The sequence below is a fragment of the Hippocampus bargibanti genome, linkage group LG22 (genome assembly GCF_051943395.1).
Source record: "Hippocampus bargibanti isolate YZ-2025 linkage group LG22, ASM5194339v1, whole genome shotgun sequence".
NCBI classification, from domain to species: Eukaryota; Metazoa; Chordata; class Actinopteri; order Syngnathiformes; family Syngnathidae; genus Hippocampus; species Hippocampus bargibanti.
Genome location: NC_142755.1, coordinates 677415 through 704907, shown reverse-complemented (window position 1 = coordinate 704907; position 27493 = coordinate 677415). Strand labels below are relative to the sequence as shown.

The following is a 27493-nucleotide window of genomic DNA, read 5'->3' as shown; positions in this document are numbered from 1 at the left end:
CATTTTGGAGAGGCCTCCAACCTTAAGAAACACAATGCGATTGTGTCAATTGAACAAGGCCGTATGGCTTTGCACCAGCTATCGCAAAAGTAGGCGTCTTGTCCGTTTGTTTGTTTATTCGTGCTCATCGTTGTGGATGTTTCTGCTGTAAGGCGCGGAGGAACAATTTGGAAGTAGTTTTTTTTTTTTTCTAGGTGTAGTTCTATTGTGATTTTTTTTTTTAATGTGTGAGCCAAACAAGCACCCCCGGTGTATTTTAGATGATTGTATTTTTTATATCTATAGAATAAAAAATGATCTGATAGCATTTTTTTCAAGAGATGTCATCCAAACAGTCACAAATCATTTTACAGAATATTTAAAATATTACATCCAATAGGAAATTTACTCGGGAATTAAAAATATGACGTGGAGCACCATTCCAGCTCTTGACAACAAAAAAAATAAGTGCAAATTTAATTGTGACAACTTGTGTGTGTCTAAAAATGAAAAGCTCCACAGATAGTGTCTAAAAGAACAAGAGATTTTTTTTCAGGGGGTTTATAGTCCAGGGGAATCGGACAAAAATAAGAATCTGGTCTCACTTCCTATTCAGTGCAAGTTCTAGTGCATTTAGGATCGAGCAGTACCGTTACAGGCGGCTCAAATCAAGTTTGGGGATTTTGACACTTTATACATATTTACAAAATTGCTCCTTTTTATGAATTTGGTGTCCAGTGGTTCTTGTGCAGCGTTTCCTTCCCTCCATTTGGTTCGGTCGGCATTTACGAGGCGGGACGCACTCATCGCCAAGGCTGCTGCGGCCTCGGGTCGGGATAGATTGATGCCGGGACCGGCTGGTGGAGCGGCGGCACTGCCGGGTTGGGGTTAGGCGGGTACGTCGGCGTGGGGTACTGGCCCAAGGACCGGGTGGCGGTGTGGGCCGGCGTGGAGGAAGACGACGAGGACGTGGTGGGGAGGTGGAGGTAGTGCGGGGCCGAGGGAGCCGGCGGGGCGGTGGGCGGTAGGACCCTCGGGAGCGCCACGTGCGGGTAGAGCTGCGAGTCGGAGCGGTAGACGCCAGGCGGGGCCGCTTTCAGCAGACTCTCTTGACTTCTGGTTTGAAAATGTTCCAAGGGAAGAAACAACAGTCCAGTCAAACCTTGGTCTTTGAACAGAATCGCTTCCAAACCGAGGCGTCAAAAACCAGAAAACTTTGGTCAAAAGACCGAACCGCGACCTTTGAAAACCGTACCTAAAAGTACTCCAGAACATTTTGAATTGGATGCCATCAATTCTTTCCGAATTGTCCAAATTGAGTGGAAAGATGTCGATTGTGACCTCGGCGTGACTACCTCTGATATCCTCTGTTGTCGTATCCCCCGAGGCCTCCGGTTAGGTAGAGGGGGCTGTCCGCTGCCAGACGAGGGTTCATCCTCTGGGACAGATGGAAGATCTTAGGGGGAGGGAAGGCCTCCCATTGGCCTTCGTCTATCTCCATCCATCGCTCACCGCGACGGGTGGAACGCTTGCCCCGGCGTCTGCCAACAAAGAAAATGGAGTCCGGGTTTACGCAAATCTGTTATTTGCTGAGAAAACCCATCTGGCCCCTCCCTGTTGTTGTGCTTCTGTAAAACCACAAAAATACGACATTGGTGCCATTTTAGGGGAAACGGAGTCCGTTTCTGCTAGCATGTTTGGTAGGCTCGTATGCTAGCTGATATGACTTGGGACTCTCATGTGAAGGCGGTTTGTATTTGTGGTGAATGGTGCTAGCATGTTCGGTCGGTAAGCTAGTATGCTACCTTATACGACTTGGGACTCTCATGTGAAGGCGTTTTGTTTTTGTGGTGAATGGTGCTAGCATGTTCGGTAGGGTAGTATGCTAGCTCATACTACTTGTGTGGAGTTGGTTTGTTTTTATGGCGAATCATTTTACTCCTGAATACATTCATTCCATGCACATGGAACGAAAGCTTAGCGTCGCTGCTAGCAACTGTGCTATCTGGTAAAATGCAGACCATCCAATGTCTTCCAAACGACATCTCTTCGTTCAGCAAGCTTTTTTCAACAAAGTCTTCTGCCAACCCCCCGAGATTGATTGTCTTCTGGTTTTTTTTGCGGACATTGTTGGTCCATTGTTGGTCCCGTCCTATCGGCTTTGACTCACCTGGCCCGCATTTCTTTTTTGGCTTTCTTCTTGCTGGATCGTTCCTGTAGACAGCAGATAAGGAAGGACAGGGACATGGCGAGGATGACCACGCCGCTAACCACAGACGCTAACACCGCCACTCTCAAACCGCGGTCCTCTGGCCTGGGGATTGCTAGGAAAGAGGAATGGGGCAATCGTAATCCAAAAGTATTTGCACCCTTGCGTTGTAAGAAATGAAGCTTACCCTCACACCCGGGCAAGTAATTGCTCCACTGCGCTTTGCCATTGCGAACGCCGCAGTGGATTTTGTCCGTGCCCACCAACTGGTAGCCCCCCCGGCACCAGAAAGTCAACACGCTGCCCACCGACACCCCGCTGCCGCTTTCCACGTAGAAGGAACCTCGGCGCGGTGGCAGGACGGCAATGCAGGACAGGCCTGAGGAGGACAAACGGAGCAAAAATGTCTTTCTTTTTACAGTTTGACATTTTGGTGTTTTTGCGTCAAGATGGCGTCTGAGATGCTAGCGGTGACATGGCGATGTTGTACATGGGCGCTGTTTGTAATCCTCTTTCTGCTGCAATACACAAATAGCGCTCCGAGGTCTCGTGATACAGCCGCTATTGTTAGACTCCCCCCGGACCTGGCGTGCATCGCTAATGCGGTGTAGCTTAATATCTTATTGATTAGCGATGAGTCGCAGCTCTTTTGGGGAAAAAACATCTGTTTTTAACTCATTGACTGCCAGACGATGTGGAATGTTTTTCCTCGCCATGAGGGGGCATAATTTGTCTTTTGTCCATGTTAGCGCTCTGCTATAGCTTCAGCGGTTGTTAAAAATCAATATGTATTGTATTGTATTTTGTATAGCCACCCCCATTTCAAGCTCAGATAACTCCAGACCCATATAACTTAGAAATTAAGGGGTTTTTTTTTCTGATGAAAGGTCACCTTTAGTCTCATGATGTGTTTTCCTGTGGGTGAGCAGCGGCAGCCACATGCGCCAGTGTTCACTCAACCCCAAACTAACTCAAATAGATGGATAGCTAATAAATAGGTAATAAATAGTCAGCCAACATCTAGAGAGCTTACAGCCAGCCAGCTAGACAGCTAATAGCGAGCCAGCTAGCTAAACGATAGCCATATAGCCAACAGCCAGGCAGCTAGACCGGTGATAGCTAGCCAGCTTGCTGATGGATAGCTAATAGATAGCCAGATAGCCAACATGGCCCTTTCCTACTGCAATGATAGCATTAAGCTAGCAGATTGACCCAACAGGAAGTCAAAGTGGTTTGGTGTGTTTATTTTTAACTCGCAATCGGCATCGAGAGTAATCCGAAAAAATACTCATTTGTCTTTTCGAAGCGGAGTTAATAGAACTAACTTTGCGTACAGGATATTCATTTCTTCTTGAACCGTGAGCAACCCGTGACAAGATAGCATTGTTATTTTTTTTGCGTTTTCCCCTGGAGGCGCTCCGCTTTGCACGCAACTTGTCTCACTTTTGTGCATCGTGAGCCAACGCTAATTAGCGTGAGCGACCTCCCCAACGCGCGATGGGCTTCGTTCATTTTCACTTCTAATGAGAAACAGCCGCAGGGGGTGCGCCATCATGTTGTTACTACAACCTCCTTGTGGGCGTGTCCACGCATGGCGTTACTCCCGCGTGTTAGCGTGGACGTTAACAAGATTGCGGACGCTGGAAATAGACAAAAAGGTGATTGGCTCGGGGATAATCACACGGGAGCCAACTGAAAACGTTTTGGCGACCTGATGATTTTATTAGCGGCTTGGCGTTATCGTAAGGGGGATGCCCTATCTAAATCCATCCCATCGACGTTTGGATTCTATCAATGGTGCGGAGAGACCAAGTGCTATTGGCGCACTCCCCCCCCCCCCCTTTTTTTTTTTACTGATGAAAGAAGGTAGTCTAAGGTTTCTTATGCTGTATTGACTGTTGATGTTGTCCTCAAACTCAATATTTTGTGACTCTCGGAATTTGAGTAACAATGACAAAAACCCTGGCACTGGAGTAGGCACATTTTTTGCACATCGTCTGCCAGTCAACGAGGTCACAGGCCATGCTTGAGCAGTTCAGGAACCCCCCGAGCGCCTGCTAAAACCTAAAACAGATGGATTTACGCTAAGTGTCGCACACACGTTGCCAAGGTCAATTGGAGGCATTAACGTGAAAATAAGCCGCCGCCCCTTTTTTGCACACTGCCAACTGGAATTGACCGTTTTCATCATATGGCTCCAAATAACGGTTAAAAATGCTTTCAAATGGACCCCCCCCCCCCCCCAAAAAAAAAGGGGTGGGAGGTTATGGGATTTGTTTGAAAATAGCTCTGAGACACGTCATTGTCACCAATTTCACCAGGGCATTTTTAAAATCCCATCAGCGCCCTTACTCGTCCTTCAAGTTTATTTAGATGGATTTTGTTTTATTTATTTATCCTTTATTTATTTATTTTAAAATAAGCATCGCCTTTAGTTACCGTCTGAAAAGAAATCGTGAAATTGTTTTGCTGATGGGGGACGAATCCAACGGCAAAGTTAAATAAAAATCAACCAAATAGGATTAAAATATATGCACAATTATGCGCGCGCACACACACAAAGTGTCGATTTGATCACACTTTGGGGATTTCTACCATTTTGGACAGTCAACTGGACTTTGCTGTGGTCAAGCCCAGCTGACCACATTTGTGAAAGGCTAAAGCGCTTAGCGCTTGTTTGCGCGTCCGTCGCCGGCGTTATGAAACAAGCAAGTGTGTTTATTCTCTAAACCTTTAAGAAGATTGCACGCCGGCCATTTGTAATATGAGCGCACGTGAGCTTTGCATTTTGTCTCCTGCTGACGGCTATTTTGCCTCCACGTGAGACGGGGCTGGCAGCGAGACAAATATAAAGTGGGGAGGGAGAAGGAGATGAAACGAGGAGGCAGCAACAAAAGGGAGAGGAAAGGAGGTTAGCTTGGTGCTAGTGGGCAGAAATTAAAAATAAAGACATAAAACTGAGGAGAAATCACCATGTTGGAGGCCAAAATGTGTCCGATGGAGATGAAGTTGTGCTCCACTTGGGGGGGGGTGAAGGTCTTTGAATGCACCAAAAGGTCCAACGCGTTCAATTTTTGCAAAGACGTTGACGGCGTATTTTGTTCACTGATTGACTGGCAGACCGTGTGCCTAAATGTGTCCACTCTGGTGCCAGGGTTTTTGTCATTGTCACTGGAGTTCCAGGAACCACAGAATATTGAGTTTTGGGACGACAAAAACATACAAGGGAGCATAAGAAAGCATAGACTCTTTGGTTTCATCAGAAAAAAAAAGACATTAATTCCTAAATGATATGGGTCTGGAGTTATCTGAGTTTGAAATGAGGGCAGATGTACAAAATACAATACCTACATATTCACGGAATACTGAGTTTTAGGACTACATCAACATTCAATGCAGCATAAGAAACCTTTGACTTTCTTCTTTCAACAGAAAAAAGATCATTCCTAAATTGTATGGCTCTGGAGTTATATGAGCTTGAAATGGGGGCAGCTAATCAAGCAGAATAAAAAAAAAGATAATATTCACAAAAATGCAATATGATGAAAAGAAAAAAAACAGTTTTTACTTTTGTATGACATTTTGGAAATACAGTTTAGTTGTTTTTAACTTTAAAGTCGGTAAAAAAAAAATAGCATCATCGTCTTTGTATTTGTTGGCCGGGTGTGTCCCTCTAGTGGTACGAGCAGGAATTACAGATTTTTTTACAATAATAATAATAATAATAATTAATAATCATAATAAAATATGTCATTTCTAAGCGCCTTTCAAAACTCTCCAGGTCACTTGACAGTCACAGGATAAGTTTTTCTGTGGGAGAGCAGCGGCAACCACGCTCGCCGGAAGTTAATAGATAGAAAGCTAGCTAACTATTAAATTTTTAATGATAGCATTCAAATAAATGCAATAAGATAAGAAAAAATGTTTAATGTTCACTTTCTACTTGTGTAAGACATTTTGGAATGACATTTCAGTTGTTTTTAACTTTGAAGCAGTAAAAAAAAAAAAAAATGTTTCCCCGGCGACAACCGTACCTGAGTAGTTGCTGGTGGGCGTTTGCGTCTCCAACTGGATCCGCACCTCCTCCATCGCTGCCGTGGTGGCGGCGGCCCGGCCCTCCGTCCGCAAGTCCGGCTGTATCGGCACCGTAGTACCGTCGTCCCATCCCACCGAGGTCGTTGGCGGGGTCACGTTGCCGTTGACCTCTGAGCCTCGACTCCAGACGCTCGTAGCGCATATCAAAAAAGTCGACAGCGCCCAGACGCGCCCGACTCGCACTTTGGGCAGCATGGAGACAAAAAAGTGGACAGCTTGAAGGTCACGCTCGTTGACCCCTCATCGCTTTGCTTTGAGGTCCTCGCTGGGAAATCCCCTTCATGACGCCACGCTAGCGTCCAACTAGCCGGCGAGTCGGGGCTTTGTTTGTCCCGTGCTGTTCTCGACTCCCCCCCCCTCCTCTCGCTCTCTCTCTCTCGCTAGTTTTGTGATCCCCAGCTGAGCCCGACTGAGCTCTTGCGTAAGAGCCGCTCAGCGCCGGCTGAGCCGCGGCGAGCGCTCGCTCATGCAGCGGTTGCGTCTTCGCATCGCTGTGACCAAGCACTGTGGGGGAAGAAAACAAATCAGTTGTTGCTAGCATAGCCGAAACGTGACTTCACCCACTGTCCACTTTTGAGTGTGTTTCTTTTAAAATGTAAAATGTAAATGTTTAATGTATTCCGATACCAGGTAGAAAAGCTCAGGTGCACCCTAAACGCGATCGTTCTTGTTCGATGCGTCTCCAAACAGACAGAACGTCCACCCGTGCATGAATCATTGATGCGCGTGGGACCAAAAATAGGAAGAGGCTAAAAGCGAGAGGTTGGAAGAGAAGAAAAAAAAAGACAGGGAAAGCATTTAATAGCGCAGAGCACCCATGCGGAGGTGGAATGGTCGCCGCTTGGAATTGAAGCGGATTGACGTGGGACAGGAGATGTGAGACAATCTCTTTTGGTCAATGGATGTGAACTGCTTCGTGTTTGCTTTGAACATTTATTTAGCTTGTAGTAAAGGTGCACATTCCACCATGATGTCACTGAGCCACTGGTGAAAAGGACGCTTTGATCCTCTACTCTTTCATCTACAGTCTCTATTCAACATTTTGAATGGATTTCGACTTACAACCATTTTGACTTACGACCGTTTGGTCGCAAAGGGAACTCGGTCGGAAATCGGATGTGACCTGTATTTTGTTGTCGTTTTGACTTTAAGATGGCGCCACAAGACTGGCTGCCTTGACATCGGCTCCTGTATTTTGTTTTTCTACTTCTTCCTTTCCTTTCCTCGTCCTTTCACCACGTAGCTGCTGTGAAATGTCAATTTCTCCATTGCGAGACTTATAAAGGCTAATCTAATTTCAGTACGGTTAAGCGGTGTTGCTCCAATCCGCAGGTCAGCATCGCCGCCACAGCTTCGTACAGTTGACGGTACAACAATGCTAGCATGCTAATTTGATCGCCGCTCATTTGACAGCGCACATAAAGTGTATCCATGATTAAAAAGCCTCATTTGCAACAAACACATTATCTCCGCGCTGCGTCGTCGTTCGGTTCATGTCACATGACTGCTTTGAAAATCTAACTTGAGTCTTGCCCGAATGATGTTGATATTCAACCACTCGCACATATTTACTTCAAAGTCAAATTTGGGCAAGTCTGAAAGGCGTTTGCAGACTTCCCCAAATTGAGCAACTTGTTATGAGGAGGCTAATCCCTTACGCAGCCTTCTTCAAGCACATCAAACACTATTATGTAACACAAAACGCACACACGCAAGCGTGTATTTATTTGCATTCAGACCCGACTGGATTTCTTTTTGGTGTACTTTGCTCACACACATCAGAACACCCACAAAACGGCTCTCATTTAAAAAAAAAGGATGGAGGAAGAGCATGGACGACGAAATGAAAGAACCTGAAATTAAAACGAAAAAAATCTATACATATAATACACATATACATAATCTAGATACAATAGATATAATTGCTATATAGAAGATATCATAAAGGTTTCTGGTTACCAGCAGTTTAAAGCCAGTGGTGACTGAAACGTGTGTACAACGCCATCTTGTGGATTATTATTGCACCCACATGTTTTTTTGACGTCTCAATTTTAAATGGGGTCGGGTACTGTGTTTTGAAATTATATTTAATCTCTCTCATATATCGTATCTACATGGTCCTTTTCATGTGTGAATATATATGTAATATCATTTTCAATTTTAAAATCTCAGACTGTTTTCCGGTTGCTCGCCAGCAGTTTAAATCAACAGCGGCGCCTATAACATTTGCAGGTACATCCATTTTTTTCCCTGTTTCAATTTTGAGGAGTTCGTTCGGCTGACACTGTACAAACACGAATTTTATGTTTATCATGTTAAATAATTGATAAGTGGAATTAATTGGAGTATTCAATTCAGAATGTTATTAATATTTAAGACATTGTCGTTCACTTTTTGGTGGCTCTTCTCGATGTTTTTAAAGTTAAACAAGGACATTGATGCTTTAAGGAGCCGAACTTGGTCCCCGCGTGATTCAGTCAGGTATTGCATGCACGCGCGCTTTCACGATGAATCCTCCACTAGATGGCGGTGTTGGCTAACGTGTCCACGAGATAAAGTTTTGGTGTGTGCGCGTGTATACAATTGTGCCCTTTTATGACACAATACTGTATAACCAGACCATAATATTCTCATGTACATGTACTTCATATGACACGATGTAATAGTCGATCATACTAATGGCATTGTTTGAGCTGTATGACTATGTCGGAGTTTAGGTTGGAGTTCCCTCTTCTCCGAGCGACACCCCTTGCACGCGTGGCCTTACGCAAACCCCTCCAATCTGATTGGCTGACACGCAACGGAGGCCCTTACGGAGCGAGACTTGATTAGCATAGCGAAACAGGCCCCATAAATCAGCTTCCGCGGTCTCACCTGACGCCGAAGACAAGAAGAAGCGGAGCGTCGTTCCAAACATACGATCAATCCACCCATGCGTAAAAACGCACAGCCGGACGAACTTTGGAAGCGGTGCGGGCCCCCACCCCGGTTGCGCCGCCCCCGGTGACCTGAGCCGCCCACCACGAGCCTCTACCCCGGCTCGGCGACTTGGCGACGTTCACAGCCGGTTGCGTTGAGTCAAGAACGCACCCCCCAACACCTCCTGCTCACCCATGAGGCTGGAGGCCGCAGCCAGGATGGATCTGTTCAGGAAGCTGTGGAGGGCGAGGAATCTCATCGTGGTGATTTTCATCCCGCTGTCCCTCTTGCCGCTACCCCTCATCCACCCCACCAGCGTGAGTACGACCGACGGGTTACGGGGAGTTGAAGTTTTCTTGTGTTAAAAGTTAGACAGCCATTTTCGCAACAATAATCGTTCAAAAGTACTCTCAGTGTATTTCAGTCAAAGTACAAATGGGCGTGTTACTCCCTTGAACGAAAATCTTGACAAAAATCGCTAGTTATAAGGACACCAACATTTACAAAACAATTGAACCCTTTTAAGAACCTGTCGCGCGCTCACACCGTGAGCAGTCGTCACCGCCATCCCCGAACAGAATAAATAGTTAAAACACGGCAAAATCAAGTCATCCATTCATACCTCCAAAGTGAAATCCGTTTGCCGTCAGTCGTTGAAGCGCCACTTTGGAGATCTGCAGCCCACTGATGGGATTTGGCCTTGTGCGAATCAATCAAAAGGCCCTATTGTTGCAGCGATTGCTCATTCTGATCGCTCGGCAACATCCAGGCGGCGATGTCGCCTCATGTGCTTGACATGGACATCAATGCAGCCATAAATGTCCTATTCGTACTCAAAGTACTACACAAAAAAAACTAGTTTATATGAGATTAGCCTTTATTTGTCTCACAGTGGACAACTTTACATTTCACAGCAGCAAAAACAAAATTCAGAAGCTGCTGTAAAGGCAGCCATTCACGTGGCGCCATCTTGAAAACAAACACACAAATAATAATCCTCATATGACAGACAGTCATTCAATCTCAATTAAAATTTGTAAAATAGGGTCTGGAGGCCGTGGTCGTAAGTGCGGGTGGTCGTAAATCGAGCTGGTCGTAAGTCTGATGTTACCTGTAAGTAAATAACAAATAACGTGACAACACAAAAGACGCACAGGCATTCAATTTTAAGCACTTTCTGCACCGTCTTTGATGCATGAAGCAGTTCTAGATGAAAGAGTCGAGGATCCAAGCGTCCTTTTAACCAGTGGTTCAGGGACGTCATGGTGGAATGTGCACCTTTGCTACAAGCTAAATGTTAAAAGCAAACACGAAGCTGTTCGTTTCCTACAATAGATCGACTGACATCACCTGTCCCTCGTAAATCCGCTTCAATTCCAAGCTGCGGCCGTTCCGCAACGCTCCTTTCTTCAAATGCTAGATGGATTTGTCATTCAGATGAATCATACCTGGTACAGTTTGATCATTTTCAGATAGATTTCATTGAGCGGGGAAAAAAAATGAGCCTGTCATTGATTGGTTCAAAACTATCTTTTCACCGTCTGATGACGTCTCGGCCCATGTGAGCTTTTCCCATGATATTAATAATCATACAAATATGATTTTTACTTCCTCATGGGACAAAGTCCCAAGTCGATGAGGTCATACGGGATGCAATCAGTGTAAAGTCCGCTAATTCCATCAGCGGCCGTCTCAACAAAGACATCGGCGCCTGCCTGACGATCTCTCAGCCTCTCTCTGATAAAACCAGCCAATAATCAATAATCAGTGAGTGCTGAATCAGAGCGTTTTTGTTTTATCTTGCTGTTGCCTGTTTTTTATCTGCCCAGCTATCCTCCCCGTCACCTCTGCGGCTACTTGCCATCTTTGGCAAGTTTGCTTTTCACGCCGTGATCAGTGGAAAGCCGCTTGAAACGGTTCCGATAAATACAAAACAATCAAAATGGACGTCACGTGTTTTTGTGACGATGACAAAATGGAGGTCACCTAGCGGCAATGAAATCCCTTGGACTTTGAGAGCACATCGTTGATAGCTTGAAATCAATTGTTGGAGTACCTCAGGGAATGATCTTAGGCCCCCTTGACCTTTCCATGATATCATTTGACAAACCGAGATGACTTTTACGCCTCTGGTGTATGTAACCGATCGCTCATTTTGATCTTGATCAGGTCAAATCAATGCATTTCCACACAGTGGAGTACCCCGGGGATTTATGCTAGGGCCACTACCTTGTCAGTGATGTATTTGTCTTTTTGCAGGAAGCGTGCTGCGCCTATGTGTTGATCGTGACGGCCGTTTACTGGGTGTCGGAGGCTGTTCCCTTGGGTGCTGCCGCCCTGGTGCCCGCCTTCCTCTACCCACTTTTTGGGGTACTCAAGTCAAGTGAGGTGAGGTTTTTAGTCTTATTTCAACATCCAAATCATTCAGTCTTCCATTTGGTGCGCACTGTAGCACTTTGACATGCTTTACCTCCTTGACACCGCTTACTTTTAATCTTTGGTGGCATCTTTCGTCAACCGCACAAGCGTATGCAAAAACGGTGACTTTCATGTCCCAAAATTGCAATTGGCTGTTGACTTGCATGTACGGCGATACCTCAGCTTACCAACTTCATTGGTTCCCAGAAAGTGTGTGTAAGGCGAAAAGTGTGTCTTCCAAACATTCATTTCCCATAGGAAACCATTAAAAATGAGAATAATCCATTTGCAGGTCCCCCATAAAACATACTTTTCTACCAAATAAGCCTTAAAGCTACACAAAATAGACCTTATTTTATGTATGTGGTATTGTATTGTAATGAAAAAAAATAACTTTACTGTCTGATAGAGTCGTTTTATTGACCTTCGTGATGGTCCTCCACGTGCCATTTTAGAACTTGAACGACAGCTTCTGGTTGACTCGCAACCTGACAAATAACTCATCAGTCTTTCATTTTTCGTTACCTTTCTTTTTCGCAAGCATTACATAAAAAGCGTGCCATGTGACCAAATTGCAAAGCTGCCTCTTAACGGCGCAAATAAGCCTCTTGTGAATAGCGGTCCACGAATATGCAAGCTGGGGAGCTTTTATGCAACGTTTCCTGTCTTTTTCGGTGTGCAGTGTGTACTCTGCCCGATAGACGCTGGGAAGTTTGCAAGCAAAACACCTGCGAGTGGCTTTCCAGAGTAAATAAGTCATGATGTCATGGGGCGGGAATGTTAGCTCGTCTTTAGGTAGCATTTAGCAACAAAAAAATGCTTGTAATTTAATCTAAATATTTGTACGTGTGTATACGACACTGGCATACGATGTATACTTGCATTGGATTAGCCTTTATGAGTCTCGCAGTGGAGCAATTGACATTTCACAGCGGTAAAGTGATGGAAGGAAGAGGAAAGGAAAGGAGGAAGTAGAAAAACAAAATACAGGCGCTGCTGGAAAGGCAGTCACTCTCGAAGGCGCCATCTTGAAGTCAAAACAACAACAAAAAAACTAAATAACAAATAATGTGACACAACATAATAATAATAATACATTTCATTTAAAAGCGCCTTTCAAAACTCTCAGGGTCACTTTACAGTCACAGGATATTTTTTTCTGTGGGTGAGTAGCGGCAGCCACACGCACCAGCGTTCGGCCAGCTAGATAGCTAAATGATAGCTAGCTAGATACAATGTCAACATTCCCCTCCAAAAAAAGTCAATCCAAAGAAGGAAGGGCGAAAATGGGTTCAAGAGGTCGACGCCCACATTGGTGGCATCACTTCCCGTGAGACTTTTTGCTGACGTGTGTTTTCAGGTGGCGGCGGAGTACTCGAAAGACACCACCTTGCTGCTGATGGGAGTCATCTGCCTGGCGGCGTCCATCGAAAAGTGGAACCTGCACAAGCGCATCGCCTTACGCATGGTGATGGTCGCCGGGGCCAAGCCTGGCATGTGAGCATTCCAGCGTGCGACCATTGGCTTGGCGCGACGGCGTGACAACGAGGCGCTCTAAAGCAGCCATCCCGTCGTGAAGTCACACGCTGGCTGAGGAATTGGCACAAAAAAAAAAAAAAAAAAAGTGGCCTTTTTCTTGCTCTCTTGTCTTTCTCTGTGTGATATAAGGCACACTCTGTGCCGACAACGAGGCGCTCTAAAGAGGCTATTTGAAAGGAAGGATGACATTTGAGTTTTTGCTTGGCCAGGTTGGTCCTGGGCTTCATGTGCTGCACGGTCTTCCTGTCCATGTGGCTGAGCAACACGTCCACCACGGCCATGGTGATGCCCATCGCCGAGGCGGTCCTGCAGCAGCTCATATGCACCGGCGTGGCCGACAGCCTGGAACCCGCCGGTAAAACGGCGCCGTCGTATTCGCCGTTCGTCTTGTGATGTCAAAAGGTGGAAATGGACGGCTGCAACCATGTCACTTTTGCTCTCGCTTTGCAACCGTTTCAGACGAGGAGGAAGAACTGGACAAAAAACAACTGGCGTTGCTCGACCGCAATAACAGGTAGCTTTTTATTGATTGATTGATTGATTGATTTTATTAAATCATTAATGTATTTATTTTATTAGTATTGTTTATTTATTTGCATATGTATTTATATATTTATGTAATCATCTATTTATTCTATTCTTATTTTTATTTAATAGCATATTTATTTATTTATCTATTTAATCATGTTCAATTTTCATTGATTCTCATGCACCATAAAATGTTCTTCTTGTTCCCCAGCAAAAATGGCGACAAGCAGGAAGTGTCCACATTTAGTGAGGTAAGATTCCACCCAAATCAATCAATCAATCAATCAAAAGTGACTTTTTTTTTGGGGGGGGGGGGATCGTTCAGGTTGAGACGGGCGAAAGCAACGGGATGGACGCCAATCCAAACAGCAACCAAGATTGCATCACGCGTACAAACGGACACCTGCCGCAGGTACCAAAATTGTCACTGGCTGGAGATGCAAAAAACCCCACTTCCATTTTGGGATCTTTCAGGTGGCCGTGGAAATCCCCAACGTGAAGCGCGTGAAGGCCCGGCGAGACTCGCAGTATCCCACCAAGCGCGATCACATGATCTGCAAATGTCTGACGCTCAGCATCACCTACGCCGCCACCATCGGCGGCCTCATCACCATCACCGGCACCTCCACCAACCTCATATTCGCTGAGCAGTTTAACACGTACGAGCTGGACATCACATCAAGTCAATCAATAATAATCATAATAATATCATCAATATATATATTTCTTTTCAATTTATAGGCGCTATCCCGATGCCAAGGTGATCAATTTTGGTACCTGGTTCATCTTCAGCTTCCCCATCGCCCTCATCATGCTGGTCCTCACCTGGTTGTGGCTTCACTTCCTCTTCCTGGGCTGCAAGTAATAATCATCATCATCATCATAAGCATAATATATATATATGAAAATAATGACAATGATAATAATAATAATAATACATTTCATTCATAAGCGCCTTTCAAAACTCTCAAGGACACTTTACCCTCACAGGATATTTTTTTTCTGCGGGTGAGCAGCGGCAGCCACACGCGCCAGCGTTCACTCAACCCGGAAGTAACATAAATTTAAAAAAAAAAAATACATTATTTAATTTTTGTAGTTTAGTTTATTAATTATGATACAGTACGGTTTATTTCTTTAATCACAATACAATAGCACATTTTTTATACATAAAATAAGGTCGATTTTGTGGAGTTTTGAGGCTTATTTAGTAGAAAATTATGTTTTATGGGGGACCTGGGAACGAATTATTCTCTCACTGTATAAACCTGGCGACGTGTAAATAAAGTTAAAGATCAGAGAAAACGTAAATGGAGTCCGTCCACTCATTCAAAATCAAAATCATTTTTTCATGGCTTTCTAAATGCAATAATTGATCAGAATGCGTGACAGGGAATGCTGATGCTATATTAGCGTAGCATCATGACAGATAACTACTCCATCCCCACTTTGATGTCATCGGGTTGTAATTTTTGGACAAGTGCGTGCATGCGGTGCGCCCGATGGCGAACGGGGGCGGGCTTTGATGATGTCATCAGCCTTTTATTGTATTTTTTTTTTTAGCTTCCGGGAAACATGCTCACTAAGTAAGAAACGCAAATCCAAGAGGGAGATGATGTCCGAGAAGAGAATCCATGAGGAATATGAAAAATTGGGGCCGATCAGGTGATCATAATTTCCGTCGGTTACATGACACGTTGAAACTCCCGATCAATAACACTTCATTTTATTTCACTTTATTTTTGTTTAGCTACCCGGAGGTCGTCACGGGTGTTTTCTTCATCCTGATGACTCTGCTGTGGTTCACGCGAGAACCTGGTTTTGTGCCAGGCTGGACCTCGCTTTTTGAGAAGCAAGTTGACCCCCGTTGACCTTTTGGGTCAATCGTAGCGAACGGAATGAAACGATAACGTCCGTCGTTCGTTTTTTTGTTTTTTTTAGGAAAGGCTACCGAACGGACGCCACGGTGTCGGTCCTCCTGGGCTTCCTGCTCTTCCTCATCCCCGCCAGGCGACCTTTCTCTTCGTCCCGTTTGAGCTACAGGCATGCAGGTAACAGTCGCTTTTGTCAAAAATGAAGCTCCTCAACTCACATCAACAAATAGTTTCCGGCATCCGGGTGCCACCAAAGCACTACTTGACATCATTGGGATCAGACGCATCGAGAACATAATGGACAAGCCAGAAAACATATTAGCTATCGAGCTAGCTATTAGCAATATAGCTAGCTAGCTATTTGAGTGAGGAAACATATTAGCTATCTAGTTAGCTAGCTATCTACTAGCTATCTAGCATTCTATTAGCTATCTAGCTTTGTATGTTTTTGAGTTACCTTCGGCTTGAGTGAACGCTGGCGAGTGTTGCTGCCGCTGCTCACCCACAGAAAAACTTATCCTGTGACTGTAAAGTGACCTTGAGAGTTTTGAAAGGCGCTTATAAAGAAATAAGTCCTTCTTTGTTGTTGTCTGGACAGCGTCGGACCCGCTGTCCCCCATGATCACCTGGAAGGACTTCCAGAGGCTCATGCCGTGGGAGATCGTCATCCTGGTGGGCGGAGGCTACGCGCTAGCTGCCGGCTGCAAGGTACAATAATATCATTTTAGAGACATAAGCTCTCTATTTGCTATCTAGCTAGCTACATCTCTTTTTGCTATCTAGCTAGCTATTAGCTAGTGAGCTAGCTTTCTATGTATTTGCGATACTTTTGGGTTGGAATTGCAAAACCAAAGCGGCAAATTGTGTCTGGCAGGTGTCCGGCTTGTCTGTGTGGATCGGTCGCCAGCTGGAGCCCATGAGCGGACTCCCGCCCTGGGCCGTCACCCTGCTGGCCTGCCTGCTGGTGTCGGCGGTCACCGAGTTCGCCTCCAACCCGGCCACGCTCACAGTCTTCCTGCCTATCCTCTCCGCGCTGGTGCGTTACGACTGTTATTATTTTGGCAATACTCCCAATATTTCACTCGTTCACTGCCATTCACCAATTTATTCGGCAATCGAAAATCATAATATAGCTATAATAGCTAATAGATAGCTAGTTAGCTAATAGATAGCCATCCAGATAGATAGCTAATAGACAGAAAATAGATAGCTATCTAGGTAGCCAGCTCGACAGCCAGCGAGTTTGCTAGAAAATTAGCATACAGGTCATGATGCTACAGGTAACATCCGACTTCCGACCACCCGTACTTACGACTACGACCCTATTTTCTAAAAATGTAATTCTATGCCTGGCACCCGTAGCAGGCTGTAGAAAATAGGACATTGAGCGCCATTCCCGAAATTTTACACATCGTCTGGCAGTGAATGAGTTAAAAGTGCAGTTTTTTTTAAAATTTATTATTTATGATTATCTTGTTGTCCTTTGCAGTCCGAGACCTTGCGCATCAACCCCCTGCACACTTTAATCCCCTCCACTATGTGCGTGTCATTCGGGGTCATGCTTCCAGTGGGGAACCCTCCCAACGCCATCGTCTTCAGCTACGGCCACCTGCAGATCAGCGACATGGTACCACGTGCGCACACACGTGCACATTCCCCAAATCACATGCGCTCTCGCACCTGCAGCCTCAAAAAGCTTCCCGGTGTTTTGATGTAATCGCAGGGATCAAAAGTTGCATTTCTTTCTTCGCGCTTGGCTTTTGCTCTAGAAATGATATGACATCTTCTCCCGCTAGAGGGCGGTATGTACACGAGGACGTTGTATTTCCTACTTGGGACGTTTTTTTGTATTATTTAAGATTGAATATTGAGCTTTTCTGCATGAATATTATTTTGGGGGTGATGTAATTCTACGTGGTGAGTTCCTTCCCCGACGTGATAGTGTCGCAGTCGAGGAAGGAGCGCACACACGCCACTGATTGTAGACACGTGTTTATTCCGACTCCTAACAAGTGGATCTCACTCAAACATGGGAAAAATGCCGTCAAATATTCTTCACATAAACACGCCCCCTGCTGTACACCTGCCGGGTGAGATGCGTGGTCCTAGTGCCTGCCACAACGTCACTTTAGCCTACTATTAAAACAGCTATGTGGTGTGGTATACAGTACATCTGATATTGTTTATTTTCATGAATGTATTTTACTTTATTGCTTGTGTTTTATAGACAAGGAGAGAAAAAAAATCACTGCATAGTAAATCTCCATCACATCATTTTCCTCCGCCAGGTGAAAGCGGGTTTCGGGGTGAACCTGATCGGCGTCGCCGTGGTGATGTTGGCCATCACTACATGGGGAGTCCCCCTCTTTCATTTGACTGAATTCCCAGCTTGGGCTTTGGCCGCAAACGTGACAGGCAGCTTATAGCAAAGTCTTTCTACTGAAGAGGGAAATCTTGACGGAGCTTCTAGGAACGGCGGTGGAGAAAAGAAGCTGCTCAACGGGGCGAGCCGTCATTCACAATGAAAGCTGGAAGACAAAAAAAAACCGATGTTATATCCTTTTAAAGCATTTTTAGTAGTGCTTTTAAATTTGTCAACAGTGCAGTCAAAGAATGTTTTGTACCTTTATGGATGTAATTGTTGCGATGACAGAACAAAGGATTCTGATTCGTTGACATGAGAAGATCATAAAATGTCCTCAAATATGCAACGCAAGAGGAAAAACATGGCGAGGATTTTAGTGTCACCACAGTAACATTAAATAAAGCGCATCCATTTTATAAAAAAAAACAAAAAAGTTTACCGTTTAATAACAGGCTGCTAAAGGATGAATGTTGCTCCATCAGATGTTAAGTTTTATTTTTTGGGACGCAATATTATGGTTCCAAGGGTGAGCGCGCATATTTGCATTCTCGATAATCAATGTTCAATTAAATCCGATGCTAGAAGAAAGTATTAAATGTCAACATTGTTTTATATCTTTGCACAATGTGGCTTGTTATCATCCAGCTCGAACGTCATGATATCATCGGAAGAATCACCAAGACGATGCATCTATTCTTTTATTTGTAATTTATTCAAGTTGTCACGCCGAGTGCATCTCAGTGAAGTCGCATTTCAAGCCTAGTTTTTATTTTTAAACTGCAAACCGGTCAATCATAAAGTGCTGCATTTGTGGATTTACAGACATGTTAGCAAGACCAAATAGCTGTAGAAGAATAAAACGCATTAAACAATGATGCGTTGTATTTCTTTTTTGTATTAACTATGCCTGGTCACCAGGGACACAAAATAACAACCTTTTAAGCTTTATTCACATCACTATATTTCAAAATAAAGCACACTGAGAAACGAATCCAAGTCCTCAGGCCTGACTGAGCCCAAAAAAAAGTCTTGTCGCCGATTTTGCGGTCAGGAGGGTTGCCGGGGGCCTTCAGATGGTGTAAAACCCTCTGTTTGCATCTTCTCTTTGTATTTCAAGAAGTCTCTCCTTTTACTGAAATACTTGACCTACAAGGAAAGGCAGGAATCAGAAATACACTCGCAATAATATTGCGTGTGATGAAGACAAAATCAAGGGGGGTACTTTACCCACTGGGCAGGACACTTGGATTCAAATTCTCTTTGGAAGATCTGGCAGGATGCAGTCTTGTCATTGTTGTCATCCAGACATTTCCAGAGTAAGTCCCTGGCATCCCAGCAGGCTTTTCGTTCGACTGCATTTGGAGCAGCCATCGGAACCTGACAAAAGGTGAACTCGTCGTCATTTTTATTTGTATTTTCAAGTGTTTACAACACGTTCACTGCGCCACACGATACACCGACGCGGAACTACGTATTTGTTTTAATGAGCAAAAACACGATATTCAGCACAGAGTGGTGGGGAGAGATGCATATTTGTTTGTTCGCTATTGTATACTCACTCGATCAAATTTCAGAGGATATATTGCGACCTAAAACTACTGTTTTCCCATTTAACCGCAAACTACGTGAATTTACAATGCGTCCGAGGTTACAGCATGAGTAAAAGCGAAGGACAGTACTGGGTCGCGTGTTGATGACGTCATGCGTTTTGTTTGGAAGCAAGGTAAGTTCAGGTGTTGGACGGTGACATTAAAATGATGAAATACAGCCTTTAACAATGTTTTTTTGTGGTAACATTTAGGTTTAAATGTTCTCAGACTTATACTTTAGTGACTTTTCGTTTACGTTAGTCGAAAAAAAACGCCGTTTTTCAAAGTTAACAGCAGATGAAAGTTAACAGCAGATGACGCTATTTGCCAGCATGACTCCCGCATTGCCATGCCAAAGACATGTAGTATTTTTCAAACTCACGTCGAATAAAATGTCATTTGAATTTACTCATATCTGAAGTTAGTAAACGATAAAGTGATTAAAACAATAGTAGACGTTGAATATTTTATTTTACATTGCGCTTCTCGTTGACAACCGTGATAAACGTGACGGGGAACATGTGCGACAGGTGAAATCGATTATACCTCATCATGTTAAAATAAGTTCCACCCAGAAAAATATGTCAGGGGAAGAAATATCACAACTTTATTGTGGACGAGAGACATTTAAATAACGCCAGCATCTACTTTAAACACATTACAGTATCTCTTTCTTTCTTGACTTCCCTTCTCGTTTTTTTTCCAACTGGGTTACACTACAGTTAAAGGTTGGTTTCAAATGTTAAAAATACTGTACATAATATTACCCAAACGTCTGACATGTGTGTGTATATATTTCTATCCACTGTGCCCAACTTGGGTAAATAATTTGTCGACATGCTTTCCATGTAGGATATTTTTGTCACCCGACGATTTTTAAACACAATAGTGTAAATAAAGCGAGAGCTTTGCAACGAGTTGAGGCATAATGAATGCACCATTTTGATGACCTGTCCCCTCAGTCTTTTTTTTTAAACCCCCTTCTTTGCTTTTTCAATCCCAGGCCACTATGATGAAGAAAAGCCCCAGAGGTTGCCATGGCGCCCGTCTGCAATCTATCTTGGTTTATGTGCTCTTGTGGACCAAGAGGGGAATGAAAAAAAACAGCAAAACCTCTGCAGAAGATGCGTTTTCCTTTTGGGAAGTAAGTGTTTGGCGGCATCTACACTGGTGACGCCGACGTGATAGTGTCGCAGTTGAGGAAGGAGCACACACACACACACACCACTGATTGTAGGCATGTGTTTATTCCAACTGCTAACAAGTGGATCTCACTCAAACATGGAAAAATGCAGTCAAATATTCTTAACATAAACACGCCCCTTGCTGTACACCTGCTGGGTGAGATGCATGGTCCTAGTGCCTGCCACAACATCATTTTTTTAATCATAATAATAATAATAGTAATACATTTTATTTTAGCGTAAGCCTATACTATTAAAACAGCCATGTGGTGTAGTATATAGTACATCTGATATTTTCGTGAATGCAGTTTACTTCATTGCTTGTGTTTTATAGACAAGGGGAGATTAAAAAAAATCTGCATCGTAAATCTCCATGACAACATGAACCCTTTCAGGGATAGCGCTCACTACAGTGGACAGCTTATCATGTTATCAGGTTCTGGCGTGCACGAAAAAGGGTCAAACAAATCAATATATCCTGCAAACTGCGGCGACGCGCACTGCTTATGGAGGAAAAGCTTGACGCTCAGGCAAATTGAGGCAAACGGAAGAGGCCCGCCAAAGCCATTTGATTCTCTTTAATCTGGTGACCTACTTTAATACAACAAGCCCCAGACCGCCTACATCCTGCTGTTACGTAACCACGGAGAGAATCACGGCAAACTTGGACAAATCATTTGACCAAAATGGAGAATTCGTGTCAAGGCTGCAAAAGAAATAGTACATAAAATGCCGGTGCGAAATATCTCCACCTTCCACGAGAGATGATCTGTTCCAGGAGGACGAAGCGCGTCAGGGATGAAATGAGTAATTGCGCACGTCTGGCTAGGCTTTTATGTTCAGATAAGTGCACCTCATTCGTACTAACCCTTGACCATGAAAAATGGCCATTTTGTTTTTTCATCGCGCATCTCTCCTCGCCACGTCCTCAAAAAAACAGCCTTCAAATCCGGGAAATCGAACGAGGCCTTTCGCTAGCTTTTATTCAAGGTCGTAGTTGATGCCATTCCATTTTTCAAAGCGACGTGTCAATATTTTGTAGGTACGCGCATCTTTGCCATGTCTGCTTGCTTTTGATAGCAGCTGTTTTTGCTTTCAAAGGATCAAAGTCATCGTCACGCCGCAGGTGAAGCGAGACGTCGTTGATTGAAAGTGACACCAAATCACTGTTCGTCAATAGATCACGTCGGACGGCAATGAAGGGTGAGCAACACTTTTTTTTTGGTGTCATTGATTGATGAGCATTTCGCCGGAAGCAAATTGAAAGAAGAGAGTAAGCGAACCCCAAAATGCTTTCCGTCAGGCGTTGAGATGTTGGCAGGGGAATCGCGCCGACCCCGACGTAAACCTTTTTGCGGGAAATGGAATAAAAGCGTGAGGGATGAGACGCGTGTTTTGAAGCATGACGGCGAAACCTTTTAATGATCCGCAAAAGTAAATGTCAACTTGCAGTTAAACGCGCACACAGACAGACACGTATATGCACACAAAGATGGAGGCAGACACTTTTTTTGCTGTAGCCTGACGCAATTATCAAATGATATATGATGATTATTTTATTTGTCTCTTGGCTTTGGAAAATAGAAGGTCGTATCACAAATCCCTCACAGGAGGAACAAATTGATTCTTAAATGCAGCGCGAGTGTCCCTATAGGAACGGCTTCCCGGCAACCCATCCTTTTTAATTAATCCGAACGGAGAGACTATCAATAAAAATGATTACGCTTTACCCCCCCGAGCCCTTTCCCGCCCTCCTAATCTGACAGGCCTCCACAAAAAAACACACCTGCCAAATTTTATTCCACTGGATTAGATTCCAGACGGTGTCGCTTGCACATAGCGGTCATTGTTGAAGGCGCAGCAACCACGCATGGCGTCACGCTAACCACTGACGGCATCACGCACGCACGCACACACACAAACATGCAATAAGGGCTAACCATTGACCTGCTAACTGTGAAGCATGCTGCGGTCATGACAGTTGACCGCCAGTTGCCACCGCAGGAAGTCAATATCACTGTCAACTCACACAGGCTCAATGGCAAGTACACACACACACAACGCACACATGGACATACCAATGACATGAAGACCGTTCGGTGTGTTTTTTTGTGTCTTTTTAATGCTTATTTAGTAGAAAATGATGTTTTATGGGGACCTGGGAACAAATTATTCTCATTTTTAATGGTTTCCTATAGGAAATAAATGTTTAGGATACACACTTTTTGCCTTTCTGGGAACCAATGAAGTTCGTAAGGCAAGGTATCGGCGAGTCACAAATTCAGGCAGTTAGCAAGTGACGCTCTCACACATTCACGTGGATGTATCCGCGCAAGCAAGAGGACCTGAGAGGATATTGTAACAGAAGATGGTGAACTGAAACCTCGGACCTCCGAGTGGGACAAACAAGGCTCTCTTGGCACAATTAATAGGCTTGGGGCGGGATTATCTCTCTTAATTTATGCTAATGAATGCACACGGGGTAACGAGAGCATCTTGAAACGAGCGTTCTCTCACACACAAAAACACTCATAGCCGCCACCGCGTTGCAACTCTCCAAGCCTGTTGAATGTCAACCGACTCTTTTTTTCACTGTTCGTGCGAGTCCTTGAGGCACACCCACACACGTTATTTCCGCCGTAAGAGACTTTGGTCTCCTTCCGTCAGGTCAGCGGATCAACACTTTTCTTTCTCCTCAAGACGTCCTGTGATTAAGCGCTCTCCGATTCCGCTGAATCCCGAGTTCCTTGAACGCATCCTCTCATGGAAGTAACCCCGAAAAGAGACTTAAGTTTCTTTGTTTAGCACTTAGCGGGGACCTCCCAGTCACGTGTAGATATGGCAACCATGTGAATAGATGGGGTGCTGCAAAAAATGTGACCCGCGATCACCCCCACCGGGATTCTTCTTGAACTCTTTCGCGCACCCTGAAACCTGATAAGTGTCAATTCTGTCCCTGAAAGGGTTAAATTATTCTTCTTCTTATTATTTTAATTGACACGATTGAGCAATATCGTAGCACTGGCGACGGCAGTTATAAGATGCGATTTATTGTTTGTCTTAAAGATGCCGCTCATCAAGCTTGTCCCACCATCTTAAAATTTCAGAATAAGACCCACACCTTATTCTTACTACTTGGCCTTTCAAAATAATAGTAGGGAGAATGGATTCATGTAGAATTTATTCTAACATTACAGCTCATTAACACTGTGGGGAAAAAATAATAATATATAAAAAAAATATATAATAATACATTTAATTTCTAAGCGCCTTTCAAAACTCTCAAGGACGCTTTACAGTCACAGGATTGTTTTTTTTTTTTTGTGCGGGTGAGCAGTGGCAGCCATTTGCACCAGCGTTCACTCTACCCGGAAGTAAAACAGCAGCAACGTTATCAAAGGAAGAGCAGAAGAAAGAAAGGAAACACAAAAAAAAACCTAAACCTAAATAACAAATAATATGACAAGACAGAGAGTCATTCATTCTTCAGCACTTGCTGTACCCTCTTTGTGACATGAAGCGGTTCTAGATGAGGTGGAATTTGCCATGCGATATGGGCTCTCGGGCTGCACTTTGGCCACCCTGTTGTATTGATTGATAACTCCCGATTAGGAGTGAGGACCACCGTTGCTGATAAGTTTGGAGCAGAACTCGTGTTCCATGTGAAGACTAAATGTCAGCCCATTTCCCGCTTCAACTTCTTTAACAACAAAGAAATAAAGAGCCGACTTGAAATTGAAATAACCGCAGAAGTGAGCTTTATGAATGGCTACATATAAAATGTGAGGGGTCCTCACAAGACTAGTCCTACAAACACACACCCCCACACCAGCGCGCAAATCCCTGGAGTGAAATCACCGACCGAGACGCCCCTCATTCATTTTCACTCAGGCAGTGGGTGGCGCTCCCCCTTCATCCCCGCTTTGCGTCCGTCCGCATTCATCCGGCCAGCCAGACGGCGCTTCCACCTCCGCCCAGACGGACGGACGGACCCGAGCCGAACCCCACCGAGTACCGGCATCAAGCGGCCACCAGCGGGATGAGCTGCTAGCGCATCGTCCCTCCATCCCTCCCTCCCTCCTCACGCCGAGCGACATTCAGCCTCTCGGCGTGTCCTTTTCTGCCGGCGATGGAGACGCTGCGGTTCCGCCGAGTCCTCTCGCGGCTTCTGCTCCTCAGCCTCGTCGGTGAGCTCAATCAATCTCATTCCAATCCACGTTGTCGTCATTGATTAGAATCACGCGCCTTTGATGAAACTTTGTCGTCAAAGCATCTGCGACGTGACAATATTTCCAAAAGCGCGGCTGGTTTTTGGATGGTTTTGTTTTTGTTTTTTTTTTTTGTTGTTGTTGGCGTGGTCGAGGGCTGCGATGCTGCTGCTGGCAGATGCGTCCACGTGTTGAAGAGTTAACGTAGTGATGCCGTTTGCTGCGGTGCAGGCGGCGCTTCTGCAGCCTCAACTCTTCTTAATGAGCATGCGGAGCGTTTTGCACGCATGATCCCCATTTGCGGATTTTGTATCATACCGTAGCGTAGCGTTAGCTCGCCGTCTGTCTTGCCACTTGCAAGCATCTGCATAGCCCGTGTTTTTTTAACATTTGATATCATTCATTTTTGTTAAGGTGCTCATTTTTGATCGTTACGCGCTCATCTGTAAAGGATGCCAGAGGCAAAGCAGGTCACGCGCTTCGTTTATTTCCTCCGAGTCGCTCACGTCGGCGAATCTGCATCCTCTGTCAAATATGATATCAAAAACAAATGATCCTTTTGTGCACCCTGTGACCTGATCACATGATCACCTCTCCCCTCTCGTAACCTCTGACCCTGAAAAAAAAAGATGCTATCAATCTCACAAGCTCGCTTTTGAAGCCATCAATTAATTCATTGACTGGCAGACGAAGTGCAAAACGGTGTCCAGTCCAGTGCCAGGGTTGTTGTCATTTTCACTCCAATTGCAGGACCCACAGAATATTGACTTTTAGGGCGACGTCAACATTCAATGCAGCGTAAGAAACCTTAGACTTTCTTCTTTCAGCAAAACAAAAAGTTAATCCCTAAGTTATATGGGTCTGGAGTTATCTGAGCTTGAAATGAGGGAAGCTGTACAAAATACAATACATGTTGATTTATGTCATGCTTTAACAAGAGATGAAGCTGTAACAAAGCGCTAACATGGACAAAAGGCAAATGATGGGAAAAACATTGGCAGAGGTCTGATCAGCGCTTTATCGGCAAGAAAAAACGAAACCCGGACAAATTCGGGAATGGCGACAAAGTCAATTCCAACGAATCAGTTAAGAGTGTCAGGTGTTTTGTTTGAAATTCATTTTAGGAGTGAAATTAGTGCTAATAACGGCTGTGCTTTCATTTATTCACAGCCCTATTCTTCACGCACTATTCTTATTTCTTTTTTTTAACAAGTGTTTGAGTACCCAATACTTTGTTATTCCTTTTTGTAACCTCGAATCAAGGACAACATTTTTTGCGGCCCACGTTTTGTGACCGTACGGTGTTATTCAAGCTAGAATCAGCAGCGTTTTTCATTTTAGCTAACGCCAAGTGAGAAGAGTGACTATTTCCATGATGTGCTGGCCAGATTCCGTCGCGGGTCGTTGTCGACGGACGGAGATGCGGCGGCTACGGCGTTTGTTATCCAACCATCTGTCTCTCACGCATTGAAATCTGTGCGATCTGGACCACGCCATCGTTGTGACCTGATTAGTTTCCCCCCCAAAAAAAACCCAAACGTCGGCGTCGCCTACGGGGAGTTTTGTTGATCCAAACGGAGCATTTGGGAAGACTCGGAGGTCAGTGGCGTGGGATAAGCTCTGGCTCGCTGAATCATGATTTGATGGCTTGCAGCGTCACGTCCGTCCCGCCAAATGAAGCCATCGCCTGATTGGGAATTTGATTGACCTGAATTTCCCGTCCAGTGGAGCCGGAAGCCCCAACGCCATAAGCTGGCGATTCTCTCAAAGTGTAGTGACGTCACATAGCGGTTAATAAAAGAATCGCAGACCAAGTACAGTTCGCTTGTATTTAACCTTGAAAGATGTTTTATTATTGCTTAAGAAATGAGCATCAATGTCAGTTAAATTTACCCCAAATCGTCCCTTCTCATAGCAGGCGGCCATATGCTTCACTAGTTATTTATTTAGTTAGTTATTTGATTATTTGGCTATTTACTTATGTATGTATGTATTTAGTTAGTTAGTTATTTGGTTATTTGATTATTTAGTTATTAGGGTATTTGGGTATTTATGTATGTATTTATTTATTTAGCTATTTAGTTAGTTAGTTAGTTAGTTACTTAGGTATGTATGTATTTATTTACTTATTTATGTATGTATTTAGCTATTTAGTTATTTAGTTAGTTATTTAGGTATTTAGGTATTTAATTTTTTTGTTACTTGGTTATTTGGTGATTTGGTTGTTTTGGTATTTATTTGTTTGTTTGTTTATTTATTTATTTAGGTATTTAGTTATTCAGTTATTTACTTATCTATCTATGTACTTATTTACAAATTTATTTATTTAGTTATTTGGTTATTTGGGTTATTTATTTGGTTATTTATTTATTTAGGCATTTAGGTCTTGACTTATTTATTTGTGGGATAATTTCCTCCCACGCTTGTTTGAGTCATCCAAATGCAACATTAGCGAAAAAGACGTTGATGACGTTTGCGCACAACAGACGTGGCTGAGGCGATCGTACGTGTTGACGCTGAGACCAAGCACGCAGATGTTGCCTAAATAATTGATTGACTTCCCCCAATTTGCCGCTTTGGTTTTGA

At 44.2% G+C, this 27493-nt stretch overlaps 4 protein-coding genes across 7 annotated transcripts in view; 2 read left to right on the top strand and 2 right to left on the bottom strand.

Annotated features, from left to right (window-relative positions):
* Positions 1-781: 781 nt before the first annotated feature.
* LOC148881482 (uncharacterized) lies at positions 782-9288 on the bottom strand. Of its 3 annotated transcripts, none has more exons than XM_088989110.1 (6): positions 9158-9288; positions 6223-6787; positions 2376-2567; positions 2151-2303; positions 1335-1524; positions 782-1095 (listed from the first exon to the last, which is right to left on the bottom strand). In XM_088989110.1, the coding sequence occupies exons 2-6, from the start codon at positions 6476-6478 to the stop codon at positions 783-785; spliced, it is 1104 nt and encodes a 367-aa protein (XP_088845236.1). In that variant the 5' UTR covers positions 6479-6787; positions 9158-9288; the 3' UTR covers position 782. The 3 variants fall into 3 exon arrangements, with proteins under 3 accessions (XP_088845236.1, XP_088845235.1, XP_088845237.1); XM_088989109.1 differs by having other exon boundaries at positions 6223-7032; positions 9158-9273; XM_088989111.1 differs by lacking the exon at positions 9158-9288 and having other exon boundaries at positions 1335-1520; positions 2150-2303; positions 6223-7304.
* On the top strand, positions 9166-18707 carry slc13a4 (solute carrier family 13 member 4). The gene is made up of 16 exons (XM_088989082.1): positions 9166-9519; positions 11462-11590; positions 12981-13117; positions 13369-13514; positions 13619-13673; positions 13899-13938; positions 14013-14099; positions 14162-14346; positions 14429-14548; positions 15251-15352; positions 15438-15539; positions 15629-15738; positions 16160-16269; positions 16436-16597; positions 17051-17188; positions 17850-18707. The coding sequence occupies exons 1-16, from the start codon at positions 9397-9399 to the stop codon at positions 17985-17987; spliced, it is 1884 nt and encodes a 627-aa protein (XP_088845208.1). The 5' UTR covers positions 9166-9396; the 3' UTR covers positions 17988-18707.
* Positions 18708-18858: 151 nt separating this feature from the next.
* On the bottom strand, positions 18859-19613 carry coa6 (cytochrome c oxidase assembly factor 6). Its single transcript, XM_088989143.1, has 3 exons — positions 19486-19613; positions 19154-19303; positions 18859-19072 (listed from the first exon to the last, which is right to left on the bottom strand). Exons 2-3 carry the CDS (start codon positions 19295-19297, stop codon positions 18974-18976), a joined length of 243 nt encoding a protein of 80 aa, XP_088845269.1. The 5' UTR covers positions 19298-19303; positions 19486-19613; the 3' UTR covers positions 18859-18973.
* Positions 19614-20522: 909 nt separating this feature from the next.
* The window catches only part of ptprz1b (protein tyrosine phosphatase receptor type Z1b), a 29057-nt gene continuing 22086 nt past the window's right edge, over positions 20523-27493 (top strand). For both annotated transcript variants that reach the window (XM_088989051.1, XM_088989050.1), the window contains exons 1-3: positions 20523-20659; positions 21801-21902; positions 24591-24886. In XM_088989051.1, the coding sequence (XP_088845177.1) occupies positions 24829-24886 (58 nt within the window). In that variant the 5' untranslated portion in view covers positions 20523-20659; positions 21801-21902; positions 24591-24828. The remainder of the gene's footprint in view (positions 20660-21800; positions 21903-24590; positions 24887-27493) is intronic.

Coding starts and splice junctions, on each gene's coding strand:
- LOC148881482 (XM_088989110.1), bottom strand. CDS start 6,478: ATGCTGCCCAAAGTGCGAGTCGGGCGCGTCTGGGCGCTGTCGACTTTT. Junction 2,304..2,375: donor TTACTTGCCCGGGTGTGAGG/GTAAGCTTCATT, acceptor CCTCTTTCCTAG/CAATCCCCAGGCCAGAGGAC. Junction 1,525..2,150: donor CAAAAAAGAAATGCGGGCCA/GGTGAGTCAAAG, acceptor TTTTCTTTGTTG/GCAGACGCCGGGGCAAGCGT.
- slc13a4 (XM_088989082.1), top strand. CDS start 9,397: ATGAGGCTGGAGGCCGCAGCCAGGATGGATCTGTTCAGGAAGCTGTGG. Junction 9,520..11,461: donor CCCTCATCCACCCCACCAGC/GTGAGTACGACC, acceptor GTCTTTTTGCAG/GAAGCGTGCTGCGCCTATGT. Junction 13,939..14,012: donor AAGTGTCCACATTTAGTGAG/GTAAGATTCCAC, acceptor GGGATCGTTCAG/GTTGAGACGGGCGAAAGCAA.
- coa6 (XM_088989143.1), bottom strand. CDS start 19,297: ATGGCTGCTCCAAATGCAGTCGAACGAAAAGCCTGCTGGGATGCCAGG. Junction 19,073..19,153: donor CCAAGTGTCCTGCCCAGTGG/GTAAAGTACCCC, acceptor CTTTCCTTGTAG/GTCAAGTATTTCAGTAAAAG.